Source organism: Talpa occidentalis, unplaced genomic scaffold (assembly GCF_014898055.3).
Source record: "Talpa occidentalis isolate TD23 unplaced genomic scaffold, MPIMG_talOcc4v2.1 talOcc4.3, whole genome shotgun sequence".
NCBI lineage: Eukaryota > Metazoa > Chordata > Mammalia > Eulipotyphla > Talpidae > Talpa > Talpa occidentalis.
Window position 1 is genome coordinate 1,898,670 of NW_023603184.1, and position 22,798 is coordinate 1,921,467.

General features: G+C 48.1%; 1 protein-coding gene across 3 annotated transcripts; it reads right to left on the reverse strand.

Moving 5' to 3' along the window:
- Positions 1-815: 815 nt before the first annotated feature.
- Positions 816-10,935, reverse strand: LRRC55 (leucine rich repeat containing 55). 3 transcript variants are annotated; one of them, XM_037522248.1, is made up of 4 exons: positions 10,864-10,935; positions 10,008-10,145; positions 8,640-9,116; positions 816-4,811 (listed from the first exon to the last, which is right to left on the reverse strand). In XM_037522248.1, the coding sequence occupies exons 1-4, from the start codon at positions 10,868-10,870 to the stop codon at positions 4,576-4,578; spliced, it is 858 nt and encodes a 285-aa protein (XP_037378145.1). In that variant the 5' UTR covers positions 10,871-10,935; the 3' UTR covers positions 816-4,575. The 3 variants fall into 3 exon arrangements, 2 of the variants coding, with proteins under 2 accessions (XP_037378145.1, XP_037378142.1); XR_005127427.1 differs by lacking the exons at positions 10,008-10,145; positions 10,864-10,935 and having other exon boundaries at positions 816-1,155; positions 4,022-4,811; positions 8,640-9,300; XM_037522245.1 differs by lacking the exons at positions 10,008-10,145; positions 10,864-10,935 and having other exon boundaries at positions 8,640-9,300.
- Between the last annotated feature and the right edge of the window lie 11,863 nt (positions 10,936-22,798).

The following is a 22,798-nucleotide window of genomic DNA, read 5'->3' on the forward strand; positions in this document are numbered from 1 at the left end:
CCCCAAAGTACAGCACCCAACTAGCTCCTTTCCAATGGTGTGTAGGCAATACTTGCAAGACCCAAGGAGTTGAGAATCTTTTCCCTTTCTGTGTTAACCTATGAGAACAGAGGCACTGGGGGTGGCCTTGAAGATCTCCTACCAGGCAGTTAGATGCCTGGTTTACCTGTACACCTGAGCCAGTGGCTGGTATGGTCCATCTTCCTGGCATATACTCCATAGTGATGCTATCTAGGCAGGCACACCCACTTGCCTTGGCATGTTTTATGGATGACCCAAGCTGCAAACACCAACATGTATAAGACATATGCTCTCTTCTTTGTGTAATTTCAGGCACCAAAATATGCCTACACGTAGGGGTGTGTGCATACAGACACATGCGTATTCTTTTTTGCCTGGTAGAAATATGCTTCTGCGATATTCCTTCTACTCCCACTCATGCCCCTCCATGGCTGGCACATCTCCTAATTATTCCCATCTACTCCCTCCCCATAGACCTTTTGTGTGTATATTTTGGCACACATTCTCTTGATTCCGCCTAGTTCCTTTCTCTGGCATTTTCTTTCCCTGCTTCCCTCCCGCTCCCTCCTCTTCACAACTCTTTAGAAAATTTGTTAAACTATACACTCTTTATTATTAATGTACATTTATGAAAAATTCTTAACAGTTACAAAAGTACATGGTTATAAAATCATCTCCATACAAAGGTTGGCACCTTCCCTCTCCCTGCCCCTCCCTAGCCCTCCCACCCCCAGACATCAGCACTCTGTAGGACAACACTTAGAAAAACTGAGAACTCTGTGGATCCAGAGCTCTCCACCCAGTGCTGTGGCAGACATGATGGTGATTTTACAAAGAACTTTGCAACTTGCCTCCCTCACATTCCTTTTGCTTCCTCCTGGGGTGGGGAGAGCAGGCACATTTCTCTAGCTTTGGAAAGATGTTCCTCTGAGGAGGACACACAGGTGTCTCCTTATGTTCTTCTAGAGCTGGAAAGGATGCCAACAAAGATGTCTATGGGGAAAATGGGGCTGCAGGTCTTCCATGATGGTTGAAGGGAAATATCTGTTTTGGTCTTTTCAAATTTCATATATCCAGCTCCTTGAAAGGAATCAGCAACTCTGGGGACCTGTTCTGCAGGGTTCCCTGGGATCCCTGCAGGAATGGAAAAACAGATGAGGGTTTCTCTGAGGGTGACCATGGGCAACTGGTCAAGAGTGTTGAGGTATGGGTGGGGGAAGGAGGTCTTTTCTCAGGAACAACTTTCTGGACTGAGACCTTGACCATCAAAACCCAGTTGATTAGCCAAACTTTGAAATTCTCAGAGCTGGCATGAAGGAATCTTCTGGGATAAGGAGTAGAGAAGGGAAGAAAGAAGTCAGGTTATCACTAAGCTGCCTTAGCCATATATTTTCTGAGCCACTATCCCTACTCCAACCCTAATGGGATTCCATACTAGTGTATCAAGTGATGCAATAAATACTTGAATAGACAGTGCTGGAGAACTGAACCCAAGTAGCAGAGAGATCAGTCCCACATCAGTAGATACCCAATATTTATGCAACTTCACAGACTCAGAAACACACTAACATGTTAACCAGTTGGAAAAATCTCAGTAGAACATTGTAGGTACACCTTAATATGTGTTGGTCAGCGGGGTTGTAGGAACAACTCTACCCAGGACTGCTAGCATATCTCTAGAAGCTTGACCCTAGAAGCTGGTTCTGATGGCTTGCACAAGACAGGCGGTAGATGCAGGGAAGATCAGGGAAGTTGATATTCAATAGTTAACTGGACCTTCTAGTACTGGAGAAGCATCTTCTCTCTTCTTTTTTAAAGTTTATGTTCATTAAAAGTCACGTATTCTACTCAGAAAGGTTTGACATTAATGGGGACTAAATAGTCTCATTAGAAAGGACATTTGATTTTAAGGGGCTTTTGGTGTTGTGTTTGGGTCTAATTCTACACAAAAGAGCATACATCTTAATTATTTTAACTATATTTCAGTGAACTAGAGTCTCTAGGAGATTACTGCAGATTTTTATGGCCTCTGTGGGTGGCTTAACTAATTGTATCAGGGCTATTATTTCTAAAAGTTCCTCCCCCCAAACTTCAGGTTGTCAGCTTGACTGGTGGGGAGCAGCCTCAGTATCTGTCCCTAGACACAATGGAAGAAGGGAGAGTGTGCAGTTTGGCCTCGGATGTCACAGGAGAAAGGCTCTGGGGCACAAGTCAAGCGGGATTCAGGGGAACAAAGTTCAAGTATCCCAGGTCTAGCAAAAGTTTCTGGGCATGCTTTTGGTTGGCTAGCTCTGGGAAGCATGAGCAAGGGAAGACTTCCTGGAAGATGATATTGTTATTCTCCTTCATTGCTTTCAGACCTACTATGTAGATGGGGTAACACAAGTCTGCTGAGACTAGGGGCTGGGTAGACAGTCCCTGTTTGAAGTCTCATCCTGGCCAGCATTGTCTACACTGTAAAGTGTTAAAGTCTTCCTCTATCCCATCTTAACGGCTTAAAGTCTTCACATACCCTTTGCATCTCTCCTGGCAAAGCACAGCCAGGCATGGGTAGAAGAGCTTAACACAGCTTCCTCTCTTGTTTCCCAAATATCTCAGTTTTTGCATGAATGACCCCCAGGGCCACCAGTTCTAATGTGCTATTTACACATTGGAAGGCAGGTGTCTCTTATTTAGAGACTTCAATTTGCCCTCCTGTGAACATAGCTAAATCTGTCCAGCATCTGGGTTTCACTGCCCTTTATTTAGGTAGCACATGCATGGCCCCACTACCTCGTCCTCCAAGGCATTCTTGTCACCAAGTACCAGGGAAAGAACTGAGAAGAGAGCTGATTTGGACTTGAGTCCTAATCCTATTGCTTAGGCAAGTCATACCCACTCTTGAGTCTCTATTTTCCCATCTGCCAAATAGGAGTGATGGCATTTGATTTGCTGATTTGGTTGTGAAAAGTCAAGAATAATGCCAAAGCACTCAGGAACTGTCCAGTGCTGAACAAATGTGGGGAAGCTGATGAAACAGATGGTGAAGATGATGATGACAACAATAATTGTGCTTTGCACATATAATTACTTGATTTTTTTTTGACTGACTGATTAGACACTATTTCCCTGAAGAGCTGCCTATCACCTTCCTTCTAGAATTTATCCATCTAACCTTGGGTAAATTACTCAACTCTATAATCAGTTCATCTGTAAAATGGGAAGAGTAAAGACCGCTAAGCAGTGTTGCTGTGAGACTTGCAATAAATGAGTCAATAAATGTCAAAGGACCCAGATGACTGCCAGGCCCTTATTAAGAGCATCATCAGCACTACTTGAAGTAGAATTTATATAACTTTAGAGGGAACTGTGATGTTCCCCAAATTGAATAGAGAAGTGGAAAGAGCACAGACTTATTTTGCTCACTAAGTGGCACATGACTTTAAGTTCTCCAAGTCTTAATTTCCTCATCTGTCAAATGGGAATGGCAATGCTCACCTCAAAAGATTGTTGTGTATATTAAAGGGAATTGTCTGTGGAGAGAGCTTATCACAGTGCCTGACACTCATGAGTGCTTGGTAATTAATAGCCCTCTCACTCTTATGTTTGAATGGGCGAGTCACTTAGAAGAAAGTGCACACCCTCCTGTGGTCATAGATGTGGTGGCCTTTTCCTCCTTCAGTCCTGGGTCCTGGGTGGTAGCATTTTTCTGGTGAGATCCCTTGGCATGAGCACTGTGGCAAGAACAGTCATGGGATTAGGAGTCCTAGGGTGCCAGGACTCTTGCTGTCCCTGTCGCTGACCTTCTGCTCCCCATCTCTGGAACCCAATGCTTGAGAAGCAGGAAATGGGGGTAGGAGAAAGGGCACTGAAGGTGTCCATCCTCAACTTGCTACTTGGGACCTTACCAATGGCAGCTACCATTGGCCATGGAGTATGGGGGGCAGTCAATGGAAGGTGGTCTCATCAGGTTGCTGCTGGTAGGAGGTGGTCAAAGGGGCTGGCATGGAGGTATTCTCACCCTCTGAGGCAGTGGTGGGCAAAGCCAAGGGCTCACAGATTGAGTGTCAGAGGGAAAGTTTTGGTCCTATGCCACTGCCCTTCTACATACCCAAGACCCAAGAGATTGTTCATTGTTCTAACACATGCATATTCTGGCCTTGGTCATTTGCTTATGTTGGTCCTTCTTTGTCTTGACAAAGCAGATTTTTTTTGATGACTCAGCACACAAATCACCTCCACTTGTTCAATACTTTTGGACTTTTCTAGCCACAATCAATGACTCCTTTTCTGGGCTTCCATAACTATGTGCCGAGAAAACGCTGACAAATCATTTAAATTTAGGGAATAAATGCCTTGAGGGTAGGGAGTAGGTCAGATTCATTTAAAACTCACAGTTCCTAACACAGTGTCTGGCCCATAGCAGTTGCTTGTACAAAGTTCATTTCCTAAGCTTGCTTGAGCCGTGACAGACGTGGCCAGGGCACATTGGAGCCATTGTGGGCAGCCAGGGAGGATACCCGGGGGTTAGTGGCAGTGGTGGCCAGAGGCATGGAGGGACAACTGGTAGCCATGTCAAATCTCTTCCTCTTCACTGGCCTTGCTCCAACGGTGGCAGCAGTTGGCTGTGATGCCAAGAAGGAAGTTGGTGGCCACAGATGCGATAGAGACCACAAAACCCACAAAGGCGATGAAGAGGTAATCGTCCAGGGTCAGGGTCAGGTGGCAGGCCTTGAAGCTCTCCTCAGTGAGGGAAAAGAGGGGGGCACCCTCAACTTCAGGGGGCCCGCGGCACTCAGCCAGCTGAGAATCTGCAACACAGAATCCAGGGAGGGTGAGGTCCCCAGGTGGGGGGAGAGAGTGGAATTGAGGCTCCCACCCCTCCTAGGAATAGTTGAATTTCTTACGGGTGCTTCAAATTTTACTTACCTTCTTTAGCTCCCTCAACAATCCTCAAGGCAAATATTTTGATAGAGATTTTTAAAGCTCTGGAGACCACTGCTTGGAGAGTTTAGATACTTGCCCCAAGTTTAATAGCTACCACTAATGTGGCGCTTGGGTATTTTGGGGACACCATCTTCTCTTACAACAGCCTCCCAGCTGGTCTCTGTGCTTCTGTCCTTAAACCATCATGACACCTTTGAGGATCCTTTCAAGACTGAGGTCTTGTCCTGTCATTCTCTCCTTGAAACATCACTTTGGCTTCCTTTCCTCTATAAGTGACAACCAAAGTGTCACTGTGAGCTGCGAAGACCCTTCCCCGGGGCTTCCACTCCTTGTTTATTCTGCTCCATCCACACACACCTCTTCTATCACCCCAATCATGCATCCTTTCAAGGGGTGCCTTTGCCTTTTACCTCTAGTGAGGATAATTCTCCCTGCATTTCTGTGCATCTCAGTCCCTCACTTCCTTGGGAACTTTGCTTGATTATCACCCAATCAGTGAGACCTTCTCTTGTGTTTTGACATAAAACACCACCCTTGCTTGCCCTTTTCCTAAATGCTCTCTATCTTATTTACTTTGCTTCCTTTTTCTCCATAGCATTTATTGCTGTGTCACAGTTTATCTGTCTCCTCCCCTTTAGAGAGTAAGCACTTCCCTAAGTATCCTTCCTTCCCTAAGCATCAGAACAGTGTCCTGTCCATGTAAGTACTCAGTGTGACTTTGTAAAATAAATAGGTGAATGAATGAGTCTGTCTAGCTCCAACATATTGGGCTTCTCTTCCACTCCATGTGACTTTTCCAGGGTTAAGACTCCAGGGCTACTAGGCTAGGTTCAAATCCTGTCTCTGCTGCTCACTAGTCATGTGATTGTGGGTGAGTAATTAATGCCTCTGTATCTTGGTTTCTTCATCTGTAAAACAAAGCTAATAATAATTTATATCTCACAAGGTGATAGTGAGGAGTTGATGAGTTAACATATACAAATGATATATTCTTGGTGTATAATAAATACAATATAAGCATGTGCTTTTATTTTGCTAGGCAGGTCTCTGGATCGATCAGCGGGGTTTATATTCTGCACACAGACTTCTGTAGGAGGGGGCTTCTCCTTCAAGTCTCACCACCACTGGTGGTCCCACCTCATCCCTCCAGGGTCTCCTGTACAGATGCCTGATGCTGGCCCATGGCTTGGAAGGAGAGTGGCTCTCCGTTAGTTGTTTGACTCTGCAGTGCTGGCGCTGGCTTCCGAGCAGCCTGCCAGCCTTCATTCAGTGGATAAATGCAAAACAAACTCTCACCTTGGGCAAGATTGGTTTGCCTTTCTGCCTCTCACATTCTTTCTCCAGGAGAAGGAGGATAATTTAACTTACTGTCTGGAGTCAATGTGAGTGTTTCTATTTTCTGTAGTGTTTAACTGCTACTTATTGATTCTGTGGTTTTGAGGGCAAAGAAGAAAATGATGGATTTGGATTGAGCTTTCTGAGAAATGGGGGGATCAGGTTCAGAAGGAAGATGTCATGTGCCCCGAATTCCAGGTAGGAGGGTCCACAGCTGTATGCACAATCTTCTGGGCCCTGCCTAGGACCAGAGCTTGCTGGGAGTGGACCCTCCAGGGGCTCTCCTCTCAGAACTGGAAGATGCTGAGCCCGAACATCTACTGTGTGTGTGAGTGGGGGAGACAGTAGGAAGCTGGGAGCAGTGGGGACACTGGAGGCAGCGGGGATGGACCCAGAGGAGGCTCTGAGGGCATTTGGTCGGACGCTGCAGGACTGCTGGGTGGCAGTGGAGGCTGACAAGGCTGAAACTCAACTTAAAGTTGAGTTCTGCCCCAAGGGAACCCCAAGTCACTATTAACCCCAAAACAATGGCTAATAGAGGCAATCCCATGAAGAAAAGGGAGAGGAAAGAGAAAAAGACATAAAGGGCAAAGGATTGCTGGGTCCTACCAATGATGGCAAGTTCGTTGTCCTCTAAGGCAAGTTTCTGGAGTGTGACATGGAGCAAAGTATGTGTGTGGAGGAAGAGGGAACCAGGATCTTGCTTTGGCTTGTTTGCTTTCTCACTGCGGGCTTGTGAGCTGTTACTTTCCCTTCCTGAAGCTGAGTCCCTCAGCAGACGCGAAGCTGCTTTGATGGGATCTGGGACCTCTCGCCCCCTCACTGGGAGACTGTGTTTCTTTGGAAGGGCCCCAGGGATCACCAAAAAGGGGCAGTGCATGGCTGGGGAGAAGCTTGCCCCCGCCCCCCAGTGCCTTTCCTGTCCTTGGTGCTCAGGACACAGGGGAGCAGGTGCAACCTACAAAGGTTGAGCAGGTGGGGGTCGCCCCAGGCAGCCTCCCCCTCCTGCCCTCTGCCATTGCCCCATCTAAGTCCCCAGCTATTTTGGTCCCAGAGAACTTCCTCCCACATCTCTGTGGAAACACTGGAATCGTGACCCACAGCCCCCCCAAACTATTTTGGTTCTGGGCTCCCCACTCAGTCTTCCTCTCCCTCCCACCTCATCCAGTGTCGCTGCTTCTGAACATGTTCTGAGTCCAGGTCCTGGGAAAGCCCCTGGGTGGTGTCCAGCTACCCCCATCCTGCTGCTGCGGGGGGCTCGTGCCTGGGCTCAGTGCTGCCTCACGGGGGGCAGATGACTGCGGGCCACAGCTGAGCACGGCTTGCTGCCGGCTTCCGGGCTGGGCCTTGGCACCCCCGAGTGAGGCCGGGGCTCATCAAGCCTGTGTGATTCAGCCTCCTTCAGTCCCCAGTCCACCTCCAGTTGGGATTGGCTGGTTAAATTGCCACATCCCAGTTTCTCTTCTCAGCTCTCCAACCCATGCCCAAACCTGGCAGAACTCTGGGGAGAACCTTCGGCCAGCCGGGAATGCAGACCTGCTTTTCCTGTTTACCTAGAACCTGACTCTTCAGGATGCAGCTGAAATGCCAGGGTTCAAGTCTTGACTGCAACCCTTAGCAGCTGCGTGGCATCTGGCAGGTTACTGAACGTCTGGGTGCCTTGATTTCCTTCTCTGTAGAGTTGGTGGTCTTACCAATTCTTGTGCAGATGAGCTGGGCTAAACAAGCCAGATGCTTAGAATAGAGCCTTGCAGATAATAAGTCTAAATAAGTAGCATTAGCCATTTCTCTTCCTTCCAGACCTCCCCCAGCACTTGGGAAACACTGAAAAAGCTGTCTGGTAGAGGAGACCATACATAAGGAGTCAAATCAACATGGGTGTCTTCGGAGGCGCTGCCACTTTGTAAATGAGTGGCTCTGGGCAAGTCCTTCCTTCGTTCTAAATCTCAGTTTCTTCACTCATAAAATGGGCTGATGAAAGTGGGGGTCCGGTAGTGCATGCCAGGTCCCCAGGCCATGGCGAAGGTTCAGCGAGTAGGCTTGTTATTTATTACCTAGTCTCACGCCTTTAGGACTTGTTTGCCTCATTTAGTTCATAAAAGCCCCGGAGGCTGGAGGCACCTCTTTCATCAACGAAGGGTTCCCTGGTACACACCCGCTAGCTAGAACCCCAGGAATACTTACTGAGAAAACTGGGGGGGCAAAGAGGACTCAGATCAGGCACACAGTAGGCGCTCATGCTCTCTAAATCCCTCCTTCTTATTTGGGGACTTTGCTCTCAGTGAAGCCAGACCCTCCCCCCTACTCCGTGCTGCCCGGTCGCCCCCTTCCAAGCCCCCCTCAGCCCCAGTCCTTACCGGCCGTGCAGCGCTGGATCCGGTTCCGCAGCCATTTCAGCAGGGGCTCCATGGTGCAGCCACACACCCAGGGGTTGCCACCGATCTGCAGGGTCACCAGCCCTGGCAGACCCTCGAGGGCCTCGAGACTGAGGAAGGCCAGGCCCCCGTAGCTGAGGTCCAGGTCTCGGAGCTGCACCAGGCCCTGGAAGGCCTGCGGGTGTACCCGGCGCAGCCACGGGTTGTGGCTCAGGTCGATGTGCACGAGCCCGTGGGCCTCCCGGAACATGTCGGCCGGCACGTGGCTGAGGTTGTTGTAGCTCAGGTCCAGGTGCGCCAGGCGCCTGGCGTGGAGGAAGAGGCCGGGGGGCAGCTCCACCAGCGAGTTGTTGCGCAGGTCCAGCACGCGCAGCTCCGCGTAGCAGGTGAGGTAGCCCGGCGGCACCGCGGCGATGCGGTTGTGGGCCAGGCTGAGGTTGAGCGTGTCCATGGGCAGGTCTGGGGGCACAGAGAAGAGCCGCTGGCTGCTGCAGTCCACCACCTGGTTGCGGCACGTGCAGAGGACCGGGCAGCTGGCGCCGGCGTCCGCGCGCATCACCCCGGCTGCCAGGAGGAGGGAGACCAGCAGCACGGCCGGGTGGGGGGGCCCGGGCCAGGGCAGCTGGGACCAGGTGTCACCCATCTCGGGCCGCTGGCGACCGCAGTGCCGCAGGGAGGGGCTGGGGCCGCGTCGCCGGTGGAATCAAGGGTCAGCGGCCCAGCCGGGCAGCTGCATCAGGGCCAGAGCCCCGGAGAGGCAGGGCTTCGGCCTGATCCCTCCTGGGAACTTTCAAGGCCGGGAGGGCCGGGTAGGAGAGAGCCACAGGAAGTCCCTTCTCGTGCCTAGGGGGCAGTGAACCCAGTGGAGGTCCCCCAGAGTCTGCAAAGATGATCAAAACCTGAGAGAGGAAGGCAGGAGGGTGGGGCTGGACCAGCTGCCAGCGGGTGGTGGAAGGGCCCCTGCCGCCCTCCCTCTGTGCCCCTCTCACCCATGACCGCGGGGGCTTTCTCTGGGCTACCTCTGCCAGGCGGGAGGGGGTGCAGGGGACGAGCGGTGCCCTTTAAAGGTCCTGGCACTTCTAAAAACCCTGAAGCCCTGTCCCAAGCATGGGACTGGTTAGGACGCCAGGATTGCCTCTGGGCCTCCAGCATTCGCGCTCTCAGAGGCCTGTCTCCTCTCCTGGGGGCTCAAGTCCAAGGTGGTCCTGGGATGGACGTTTTGGGAAGGCAGCCTGGGGGAAGGGGGTCTCCATAGGCCTCCCAAAAGCCGGAGACCTGATCCCTAGTGGCTACTGAAATCCTCAGAGGGCCTCTTTCCCCAGGGAGGGGAGGTCCCCAAATGACACCCACTGTCTGCGCAGCAGAGGTTGAAGACAGTCATGTGTCCCGAAGGTGCAGGACAGGGGTCAGCCAGGGAACTCGAGGCACTTGTCCAAGTTAGCATTTCCCCCGCCGGCTCCTTGCTCAGCGCGCCACGCAGAATTCCCTCTGTTAACAAGGAAAGCTCTCAGGCAGAGGCTCCTGTGCCCCCTCCGCTCTGCCGTGCCCGCTCCTGGGCTCCTTGCCACCCCACTCCCTCTTCTTTGCCACCAGCCGGTGAGTTCTCAGCTCACTACCTGTCGGGCTGGGCCATGGCAAGCTGCAGCCCCACCATGACATGGTTGTCACCTGCTACCCTCCGCCCCACCCTGCCGCCATCCTCCTAGATCTCGCTCCAGGGCTCCCTGTATTTTCTTCTCCTTATAGCCCCACCCCCGTCTGCACCAAACTCCCCTCCCTTGAACAACTCTCGAAGAAAAAAATGTATACACATTCTGGCTGTTTGTACACCTCTTGCAGACACTCTTACACCTCTCTCTCTCTCTCTCTGTCTCTCTCTCTCTCTCACACACACACACACACGCACATGCATTGTTCTCCTGTGGCTCCCACATATTTTGCTCTGCCCTCTGCTTGCACCCCCCAGTTTCCTCTCCAGCCTCCTCCTGCACACACACTCCTGCACAGCTCCTTCCCAGTCCGCTCCACCATCTTTCACCCCATCCCTGTGTGCTCCCCTAAATCCCCATCATTTTCCACAAACACTCTTCTTTCTCTGCTGGCCCCCAGCTTAAGCCCACACCCACACTTGGTCAGGCAGAAGGAAAGAGCTCCAGGATGCCCCGGTGTCTCCACCCCCCGCGTTCCTTGTTTCTCCCCTGTCCACCTGTCATCCCGACTTGTCCTCCCTGCACCCCATTGTCCCGGGCTGCCTTTCTTCCCAGGGCCCCCAGCTTCCATCCTGCCCACTGAGAAATCACCCAGCTCCCCTCTACCCCTTTATCATCCTTCTGAGCCCGTGGTCCCCCGCCCCCCTGCACTCCCACAGGCCCTCAGGAGGCTACTTACTCCGCTCCAAGGACACAGCCATCAATCTGCAGCTCACGAGGGTGGGTCTCCCTCCCGCATCCTGGAATCCCTGCTGGCTGCTTCAGGAGGACAGATTGCCTCCCTGGCTCATTCCCTCCCCCGGCCTCTCCTCCTCCATGGCTCCTGGATCCCGGGGCAGCATCCTCGGTGCTCTCCCCATCCTATGGTCCCCGTGATGTTTCCTTTCTTTTGCCCACAAGGGAAAATCAGAGAGAGGATGCTTAGAAGAAAGTTCACAGAATCCAAATGCTTCTTCCCGAAACTCAGCTGGTGCCGAGGCTTCTGGAGTATGTGGCTTCCGTCAGGTCTTCCCCTCCCTCCTCTTCCCTCCCTCTCCCCCCTCCCCTCTCCCTTTTTCGCTCCCTTTTTTTCCTCGAGGGCCAGGTACTGACGTTTCACTGTCTCTTAGCAACTGCCTCCACATCTCTGAGCAACAGGAGCGCTGGCTGTGGACCCCACCAAGATGAAAGAGAAGAGAACCAAGCAGCCGGCAGAATCCGCTGCCACTGCTACCAGAGTGTTTGTGGAGCCTAGTGACAGGGCGAGGGGAGAAGGCGTGAGGGGGGACCAGGGCCTGGTCAGGCCAGGGGAGACGGAGCTGGCAGGGAGAGAGGGCAAAGGGCCCAGAGGGAGAGGTTGGAGAGGGGCGAAGGCGTGGATCTGGACTCTGAGGTAGAGCAGGGGAAGCTTAAGGGCATGAGACCCGAAGGAAAAGGGACTTCTGGGAGGGGAGGGGGAACTGGGGAGAGGGTAATGGAGACATGAATGAGGACAGAGAGAATAAAAGAGAGCACATGCAGCAAGTTTGTTCACTTCGTGGGAGGAATCTGTTAGGTCCAGTCCCTCTGCACATAGCATCTGGTTCCCTGGGTCTGGATGTGGTTGGGTCACCAGGTACCAGGTGACTGGACTGTTCTAGAGCTTGTCAGGGGCAATTGTAGGGGGTGCAACCTTTTGTGTTCCTTAATTATCCCTAAGTCCTGACTCAAGAACTGATGAGAACCTCTGAGAAGCAAAGGACCAGTTGCCAAGTCCAGGCAGGGTACCTGGGCTGTACAGACAACTATAGGGGATTGGAAATGGCCAGAAGAACCTTGTGGTCCTGTCCTTTTCTCAGGCTCAGCAACTCTTCTGTCCTATTATCTCTCCAAGTTTTCTGTTCCTTCCCATCCTAGAATGACTTCAGATGAGGGGGAGCCTGCAACACCTCTCTTCTTGATGACCCAATGAATAATCCTCTAGCTGCGCCTCATTGAAAAAAAAATCTTGACCAGTTAGCTTGGTCAAGGAGTGGCTCATTTCTTCATTTTAGTAATTAATCCCTTGAGCACTTGGCTAGACCATGGGCTTATAGCTGCCAGTGAGATGAGTGTAGACTCTGCCCTGATAGCGCTCAGCTCAGTGCTGGGTGTTAACGTGGTTGATCTGGGGAGGGGGTCTCCTGTTTAAGCAGCCACTAAGATCTTTGGGGAAAACCAGATGGAAGAACAGAAAGCAAATACTCAGTTACACAGATTTCCAGGCATTTACAAAGTCTCCCAGTCACATCTTCTCCGACACGCTTCTTTCTCCTATGTGGTCACAGATGCTCCTGCACCCTTTCCACTGTCCTTTCTCCTGTCATGCTCATTTTGAAGCGTCCATGGTCCGCAGTGTCTGGTGCAGAGTGACAGGCCGCTTTATTAATATTGACAAACCAAATTGGTTGAGGTCAATAGGATTTGCATTCCTGTCCTTTAAAAAAGGGAACAGTTACTTAACTTGTTTATGAGCTTAGAAATAAAATAAAACCTTAATCTTAATGTCTAAAACATAAACACACATTGAAAACAAGTAACCCAGTATAAACAAGTACAGTTGGCCTTCGTCAAGCAAAGCTGGCATAATATCTAATTAACATTAACTGGAAAATGGAGGAAAGCATCATTAGCTCAACAGAGGCACAGAAAGGCAACTGGCACATTTCAATACTTAATTGTCTAAAGGCGCATGGAAAAACAAAGAAGAATGGAGGTTTTCTTCCTTTACATAATATGAAATTTATATTAACACTTAGCACCAATAATGTGACTAAAGGAAAATATTTATTTCCCTAAGTGGTAGGATCTAGGCAAGAATGCCTCATCACTATTTGAAAACACTTTTCTCACCTGTAGCACTGGGGTAATTGTAACAGCATCTAACTCATGGGGTTGCTTTGGGTTGATGAGTTATTACTAATAAAGCACTTAGAACAGTACACTGTTTGTTAAAGGGGAAAATAAAGTAAAATAAATAGTGGAGTATAAAATTGCTGAAATAGTTATACAGCAGGGGAATTGGAATTGCACAAAATGAAAAATGAAGAAAGGAAAACATTCCATATCACATTTGCCCATGATTTGAATGTTTCCTTGTACAATAAGACTCCAAACCTTTGAATCCCCCCACTCAAGAACATTATCATTGCATTTAATCTTTTCTGTAAAAGTGAAGTTAAATGAAGCAGAACTCTTTTAAGTGACCTTTTACCCCTAATCATTCTATAAATAATATATCACTGTTTACCCATAATCATTCTATAAATAATATATCACTGTTTCTCAAACTGATGTCCTATGGTGCACTGTGTGCCGTGAGAAAAATGTTTCCAGATGCTTGAGAGACATAGAGTTAAATAAAATGAGCTCAATTTATTTATTGCAAGATTTCTCAGATGCCTTCATGGACAAACATTCATGGTAACTGTTCGAGGGAGTGCTGGGGAAGGGGGCGGACACATGAAGTCCAGCACTGTCCTTAGCTGGTTGGCCGGCTGCTCCCTGTAGCAAGTGACTTTCTCCTACAAGGTAGCCTTGCAGCAAGAGTGATTCAATTTTGAGCCCTAGCAAAATGATAAATTATTACATATCATGGCCTTTCAGGGCCCCTTGTAAGTTATTGAAGCCATGACTTTTCAATCATGAATGTCAAGGGCTTCTCTGCTGAAAAAGTACAGAGAAATTAATTTAAGAGTTGTAGAACACAAATGAATTGAAAAAATCATTTTCATTATTATGATTTCTTCATGTACATGGTAGATGAGTTGGAATAATGACTGAGCACCTTTAAATACATGATAATTAATCTACCACATAAGACATTTATTCAGGGAAAATCACAAACTTACTAGAATGAAGATATGGGGAAAATGGAAACCTCACCTCTCTAGTTGCTGGGAAAGCTTAAAAATAGGAAAGAGGAACCTGTTTTTTATCCTACAATAATTTAATGAACTATTTAGCAGAATCTGGTCAGCTGATACTGAAAACGATCTGCGGGAAAATGGGCAAGAAAGCACAAATAATGTTAACAAAGAAGATGATGGAAAATGTTTAAAAGCAAAAATGGTGGATTGACTAAAAGATTAAAAACAGTATTTTAAACTGAAAAATCATTCAAGAGTATTACTCAATATTTCTGTTTTGGAAAATGGCCATGGCATGGAGCATCCTTTGAGAGAGTAAGAGTCTCATTCCCAGAATTTAGAGTAATAAAAATGGGAAATAATACAATGTTGAAAGTAAACATTAGTGTAAGAAATGCTATTCAGACATGAGTGTGATACTTTCCTTCTTAGACATAGAAAAAAAAAATCCAAATGGTCCAAAGTATTAAAGAGAGAAGCAAACAACAAACAACAAAAACAAACAGAAAGAGGATAGATTACTATATTTATTCTAGTTGTGCAGCAAAAATATTTTTCTATGTGAGGAAATGAAGAATGACATTAATGACAAGATGGTGTTTGTCAAATAAACAATATTTAACATCAGAAAGGACAGAATCTCAGTGGAAAAAGAGGTTTTAGACAAAGTTAATGGAAACAATTTGTGCAAAATATATTCAGAAATGTTACAAATGTAATTTTATTATTTTATTTTAAATTGAGGTGATGCTGTTTTACTTTGTATATGGTTTGGAGGTACACGGTCCATATAAATTCTTCTGACGCAAATACAGAAAATAAAACACTGTAGTGGGCAAAATTCTGAGATGGCCCTATGGTCGGAAAATGGTCACCAAAGATGTTCTTATTCTAATACCTGAAACCTGTGACTCTTTCCTCACAAAAGGATCTTTATGTGTGATTAAGTTAAGGATTTTCAGATGGGAATATTAGCCTGGATTTCCCCGGTGGGTCCTTTGTAATCACAAAGAGTCTTAAGACTTTATCTGCTGGCTTGTGATGAGGAAGGGGCCATGACCCAAGGCCTGCAAGCAGCCTCTAGAAGCTAGAAAAAAGCAAGGAAACAGATTCTTCCTAGAACCTCCAGGAGGAACATAGTCCTGGTGACACATTTTAGGCTTGAGACCTCCAGAAGTGTAAGATAATTGATTTATATTGTTTTAAGTCACTAAATTTGTTATAGCAGCAATAGATAATTAACAGAACACTCCCCTCCACTTCTGGCAGAATCTGTGAATGTGGGTCTGGTTCCTGTGATTGTGAGGAGATGATCCAGGTTGGCCTTATCTTACCAGATGAACCCTTAATGAGCCCAGGGCCTTTCCTGAAAGGGTATTTGAGGAGCGCTCTCCATTGCTAGCTCCAAGGATGGGGGTCATATGGAAGGGACTGGAGAGTCTTCTAGTTGCTGACATTTGGCTCTGTACTGACACCAATAAGGAGACAGTATCCTCAGTCCTCTAACTCAAGGACCTGAATTCTGCTGATGAGTCTGGGAGCTTCAGATGATGCTGTCACTGGCCACTACCTTGATTTCAGCTTCGTGAAATACTGTGAGTGGAGAGCTCCATGAAACTGGCCAGGACTTTTGACCTGAGAGCTATGAGCTAATAAGTGAGTGTGCTTTGAGGCCATATAAATTGTGGCAATTTGTTATGCAGCTCTAAGATATGAATACAAACATTACATGGGGAAAATGCCTGGTTTCACTAGCAATAAAAACCATGCTGTGACAATATGTTAAATGAGTGACCATAAATACATCTGCAGAAGTATTTCTGGTGGGGGGGCAGGGTTGGGGAGCCAGATACATGTTTACCTCCTAGAGACATGGGGAGGTGGCTCAGTGGCTCACTTAGGCAATTGCTCATCCCTTTGACCTGGTAATGAGTAAGAAATCAGTTCATAGAAAATATTCATAGTGGGGATGTTTATGAGCATGAAAACTATGTAAATGATCTGAATGCCTGGCAACAGAGAGTGCTAAACAAACATCATATTGACAAAAAAAAAAAAACAACAAAACACCAAGGAGAACATTAATTGTGGCATCCTTGTGGGTAATATTGACATGAGGGAAATAAGTGGAATCATGAGTGACTCCACCACTCCTTACCTGTGAGTCCTTACACCAGTTATTGTTCTCATTGTGTGCTCAGTTTCCTCATCTTTCTCTTATAGGGTCACCAGGAGACTTGAAAGAGGCAACACCTGTCAAGTTCAGCACAGTTCCTGGTCCTCTATAAAAGGTCAGTGTCCATGGGCCTACACCATTACCATTTCTATCAGTATCATTTTGCAAAAGTGGATTGAAAACCATTTGTTTTTGATGCTTTCAAGTCTCTTGCCTCAATCCGGGAAGCAGTAACATATGGGGGGAGGCTGACCAAGTGGTTACAGGAGGGCTCCGGAGTTGGAGTGGAGGAGTGGTGGAGTTGGGAGCAGTGAAAACAACTAGCGTCTACCTTAAGGTTACTGTAAGAATTAAATACGTGAAGTGGGTCATAATACTTGTTGCGCAGACAATTTACAACAAACCGTAGTTGTTGTTATTGTACTGTTTTGGGGGGAAGCTAGTGGAAGTGAGTGTAGACCCACACCTCAGAGCTTTAACCCTAGTTCTTAGGCAATAACCCCAGCCCATCCTTTGTGCTTGGGGCCAGCTCACGTTTTTCTCCGCTTCCATGGTTCCTGCATTGTTGGCTCCGGTCTTGAGCTCTTGTGGTGTTTGCCTTGGTAGTCATCCATCCCATCCCTTTGGAACTGGACTTGACATTCTGCATTGGTTGTGATCGCTTCAGGGGGGCTTGCGGGGAGAGAGAATGAGGGGAGAAGGGAGGATGGTTGTACATACTCTGGAGGCATGTACAGCAGCATCTCACCATCACAGGTCTCTAGATATGGTGCCTTCACATATAATGCAATTGGCAGTTGGAGGGAGACAGGGAGAGGAGGCAAGAACAGAGGGGAAATGGATGGTGAGTGGAGGGTAGCTTCCTTTGGCCCCCAGTATACTGTTGGCCAAATCTTTCCTGGAGTCACCTCTGCTGGTCTGCAAGCCTTGGCTGATGTGGCAGCTGAGAGACTAAGCACTTAACTGGTGTGTTTCTCTGAAAAAATACTTTTATTAGATGAGATACAAGCTACAATTTTCATAACAATTTAAGAGGTGCAACAGTGACGCATGGGCAGGTAAGAGCTTCACTTACATTTTATCTGTGTCCATCATCTAGAAAACTCACACTTCTTTGCAACACAAGTGAGTGATTTTACCTTTAAGCATCAGGTCAGCTGTGCCTGTTGCCAGGCCTTGGCCTGGAAGCAGAGAGACACTCTGGCTTCAGCTGGTTACATATCACTCTAGAGACACCACTTTTTATCCCTGGTGCTGATGCTAAGAGAGGCTTCTGAAGGCTGAGACAAGAAAGAAGTGGGTGCAAAGGGGTAAAGTACCAGTGACAATTAACTTCTAGCACAGTGGGAGGTGACAGCAGTAGATACTGTCCCCTTGAGTCACTTTGAGGAAGATCAGGTGGGAGAGAGATGGGGTGAGGGGGGCAGAGGAAAGGAACTAACGGCTTCCTCTGCTGACCAGAGCTGACCGGCCTGGGGCTAAAGAGGAACCAATATATACATATATATATATATATATATATATATATATATATATATATAGAGAGAGAGAGAGAGAGAGAGAGAGAGAGTGAGTAGCTGTAATGCCCCCTTTACAAAGAAATCCGTCTGATTAGTTAACAGATTTATTGAGCACCTACTATATTCCAGACCTTCCTAGGACCTGGAGCATAGCTTCAGAGAATAGCTTCACAAGTAGCAAGCACCTGTGCAGCTGACAAGACCACTGTCCATTCTGATTAATGAGTGCCTGTGATGGCTATTGGTTAAATATTTTGACTGTCCCCCTGGTTAAGAAATATGAAATAAAACAGACTTACTTTCTGGTTGAAGGAGAGAGACAATGAACGTACCCCCATAAATATATGGGAGGTGATGATAAGGGCAGGGAAAAGAATAAAAAAAATCAGGGGTCATGTAGGGAGAGGTTAAGTCACTTACTTGAGATTCCATAGCTGATGGGTGGGAAGGGTGAACACTTGACTTCTACCTGCAGTCTTTGAAAAGGAACCATGAAAGCATCTGGCATGAACCTGTGGTCCTACCTTAGGGGATTCAGGAAGAGCGACTGTCTCATCAGTTGCCATCACATCTTTTACTGTGCCCTACTGTGTGCATAGACCATGTTAAATGCTGGGAATCCAGCAGTCACAAAAACAGGCAAGGTCCATGCTTGGGGAGTGGCGACACAGGAAAATTGTACAGATACAAAGTTCTTCAAACTGAGGTACAGGATGGTCTGGGGAGGTAGAGGGTTCTATGCTATCCTGGGGGGTGTGGGGGACACCTCCCTGAGAATGCATTAGCAGAGTGGATTTGTTTTGTCCCCACCCCTGTCTTTTGTCCTGTCGAGGCGGTGGTCTTCTAAGCAACTTGACTTTTTATTTATTTATTTGAGTTATGGATATCGACATTATTAGATACATATTTTTTGTGTTCCTGTGAGCTATTAATTGTTAGCATTTTGTAGTCTTGTTTTACTCCGTTGATGCTTTCATTGTCTTGCAGCTCTCAGGTCAGGTAACTAGCATCGGTGTATGACATACTGATTTTAATGAACCAAGAGGCAACAGTAAGAAAAGCGTTATTTCTCCCGAGTCCTCTTAAAATGAATCCAGGATGCAATAAGATGTATCCACTGGCTTCATAAAGACAATGCTGCAATGTCGGATAAAAATCTCCGGTTGCTTACTGGATATCTAGTTGCTCCAGCCCTTGATGGCTCCGTTCTTGTCATTACCTACAGAAACGCTCTCCCTGGAAACTTCCTTTGACTGTTTTGAGCTCCGACCTTTCCCTCTTCTCTAGTTGCATGGAGAAAGGTAAAAAACTGTGGTCAATGTAAAGTCATTGCCTTGGAAGAGAATCACCCCTTCCAGTCTGGTTTCCGACATGCTCCTTCCTTTGTGCGTGCCTGCTGGCCTGAATCTTTCCAAGTCGGCTGTCATTTGTGACTCTGATGTTGTCCAGAAGCACTTAACAGGCCCTGGCTCCTCAGCTAGACAACAGAGTCACTCTTATTACCAGCACCCGGCTCCGAATCAACAGCCCACTGGTTCATTCAGGGTCCTCACCTTCTCCCGGGCATCCTTAGAGTTCTGGAAAGAGAGTGGTGGGAGGGAGCCCAGATCCTGTCCTGGGGACTTTCTGGAAAAGGGAGAAGAATTTCTGTCTAAGGAAGAAGAGATGAGAGGCAGGGGCTGGGAAAAGCCGTGGGCTTTCTTCCCAGGCCCTGGGAAGTAAGACCTATTTATAGGATGCTTCTTGATAAGTCTTTTTAGAATTTATTTAAATTTTTTTTTCTGTAAGTCTCACCAAATGAAGTTTTGCCTGGGGAGGACAATGAAGACATGCCCACCTTTGTGACCTATGCCCTATCACTCTGTCTTATCTGGTCGCTTGGATACAGAGGTACCTTGTGGCACTTCTTGCAGGCATAGGAAAACTGCCACATCTGGAATGAATTGTTCCTGTCAGTGTCAGCAAGCCAGCTTGCTGACTGCTTTGGTCCTTGGCATTGTCTGCCTTGCCCAAGAGGCTGCTGGCCCAGAGCTAGAAGACAATGGCCTTCTTCCCCCTGGAACGGAGAAGCTACTTTGTCCTAGACTCTGGCTTAAGTGCTCCACATGGATTGTCTTATTTCGTTCTCATGTCATCCCACAGCGAGGGATTTTCTTTTGTATTTTTTTTTTTTTTTTGCATCACAATTTTACAGGTTAAAAGACCTTTAAGACCCAGAAAAAATAGCTAATTAGTTGATGGTAACACAGCTAGTGGATGGAAGAGCTCACTACCAGCACTTGTTAAGCACTTTGAGTTCAGTGCTTTATGTTTGCCATCTTTAAAAATGCCACAATAATCCGAAATGCACACATGACCATCCCATCTTCTATTCATAGGGAAAAATGAAGTGGCCCAAGCGTTAAGTATCTTGCCTAAGGCCATGCAGCTTGTCAAAGGCAGAGGAAGAGCTTCAACCTGGTTGTTCTCCTTCCAAAGCTCAAGTTAACAAGGTCCTTATGAACCTGTCTTCCCTCTCTGTTAAATGGGGACAATAATTCTCTTGGTTGCCACACAGGGGTTAAGACTGAACTTTCCCCTAGAACCTGTAAGGGGTGGTGGAGCTGCTTCTTCTTGGTGAATGGCTGCCAAAGTGATCCTACCTTCCAGGCAACACTCCACCTCCCAGCTCTGTCCCAGAGGAGACAGCAGGCCCGAGCCTGCAGAGGCCGGGGGTGTCTGGGCAGCAGCCATGTTCCTGAGGTTCTTCCCAGGGATGGTCATTCCAAACCATGTTGGGGTTTTCTTAACTATTGCCATGGAGCTGGCTTTAGAGGATACACACTGATGAGAGCAGGCCCTGGGGCTCTGGCTTGGTTAAGGGGAAAGGATTATCAGCCCATGTGTGGCCAAGTAGGACAGAAACTACTGGGTTTCCCCACATGGCAGCTGGTGGGCTGGGTCCACAGCACTGGGCCCAAGCCCCTGTTCCTGCTCAGCTGTGTGAGAGTGGGTTAGTGACTGAACCCCTCTGAGCCTCAGAATCCCTCTGTGGAGCCAGAAAACGTGCTTCTTTGCTCAATGACTTGCAAAGATCATTTCATAAGTGATCGAATGCCTTGCACGTGTGATGTTAATTTCCCTCCTTCGGGTAATGAAGGAGGCACTCTGGGGTGCCTTCACTTGGCAGATCTCTAGATCTGCTCCAGGAGCAGTGAACGTGCCTGAGGATGTTAAATAAAGCCTCAGAGAATCACCGGAGCAGAAGATGAAGTCGCTGCAGATGGCTTTACTCCAGTCCCATGAAAGCAGCCAATTACCTGTTCACTCAGTTAATTACTGGCTTTGCCAGCACCCTATATGCCTGGCCCTGGTGTCACATTGTCAGGGGGAGAAGAAAACCTATTGCCCTTGCCTGATAGGAATTTAAGGTATTAGATGAAGAAGAATGTTTATACTGACATAGAGTAGTTAGAGATGTAATTCAGCACCAGGCTGGGTGGGAATGGAGCTGTACAGGCTCTGAAAAGAAAAGCTGATGGATTGAGGAGTAACCAGAGAGGACTTCCTGGCAGAAGTAAGGCTCAAGCTGGACTGAGAGGAACAGGGAAAGTTGCAGTGGCCACAGTGACATCCTCCTGTCAGACATTGCCACTATCCCACCGCTGAGAAGCACTGGGTGCTGACTCTGAGCCAGATCCTTTACTAACCCCATGCTCCAGTCCTTTGAGGTTGATACCATCACACCCCCATTTTACAGAAGAAAATATAGGTGGGTGGAGAAAATGGCCCAGTGACAAACCCAGTCAGCAGCAGACGCAGTTTCAAACACCACGGACCTGGTAGATCCAGACATTGCCCCAGCCCCAAAGCGGTGTGTCATGGCCATGGTGCAGCTGCAGGGGACAGTCCTGTGTCCACCCCCCTTGAGAGGATGGCAGCTGTAGAAAGAAGGTTGATGCCTGTTAAGAGCAGAGAAGAAGAAATATCTTTCTTACTCATTTTTCAGTTTCTCCTTCTTTCCAGAAGAGACCTCTGGGACCATGATGTGTCTGTCCAGGAGCTCCCTTTGGCCCAGAGAGTCATAAAGGACCGCACACACTGGAGATGTGGGAGCCCCATAGTGAGGTCCTCAGTGTAACACATGAGGTCAGGGGAGAGAGGACACAGGAACTTGGGCCTGTGGCTCTAGCATGACCTTTACTGGAGGAATGGGAGACAGGAAGGTCAAGCTCAGCTGGCCCCATGAGGTAAAAGGATAATGACCCCCACGAATAAGACTTGACTGACCTCCAAGCTCAGGCAGCGCAGGTGAAGGAGTCCTGATATGAGAACTTCAAACTTGCTGTGGGTCTTTGGGGCAAATCCTATCACCCCTGTGGGCTTCAGTTTTTTCATCTAATAACCTGATGGGCTGGGACCAGATGATCTGAGTGGTCTGGGTGACTTTAGGGTTCTAACAAGGACAGTGACTAAGCATTTCCCATGATGGGCTTTGATATTTAGTCATGGTTTTATTTTTCAAGGGGCTGACTCCCTTTGACCTGAATTCTTGGCTCCAAAGTCTCAGGTCTGTGGTCTTACCTGCATCAATAAGGAGCTGGAGAGCGAGTAGAGGTCTCCCCCTACCCAGGGGAAGTGGGGACCAGCGGGGCTGGGTGATGGCGCCTCCACTGCCTGTATCCCAGAATAACTGCAGCCCTTCTGGCATCTGCCATCCTGGCTGCAGACTCCCATCCCATTGGCTGCTCTCGCTCCCTGCCGTCTGGCAGGCACTGCTTTCCAGGTTTTTGCGGCACCCACTATCAGTCCTCCTGTGTGCTACAGCTTGTAGGCTTCTCCCCCCCAGTGGCTGGGATCACGATAGCAACTTCTATGCTTCTCCCGATCC

Bases quoted from the DNA above. Each gene is read 5' to 3' on its own strand.
- LRRC55 (XM_037522245.1), bottom strand. From the start codon at position 9,300: ATGGGTGACACCTGGTCCCAGCTGCCCTGGCCCGGGCCCCCCCACCCG. The intron at 4,812-8,639 runs GTAAGGACTGGG...TCTGTGTTGCAG, and splicing joins GATCCAGCGCTGCACGGCCG to ATTCTCAGCTGGCTGAGTGC.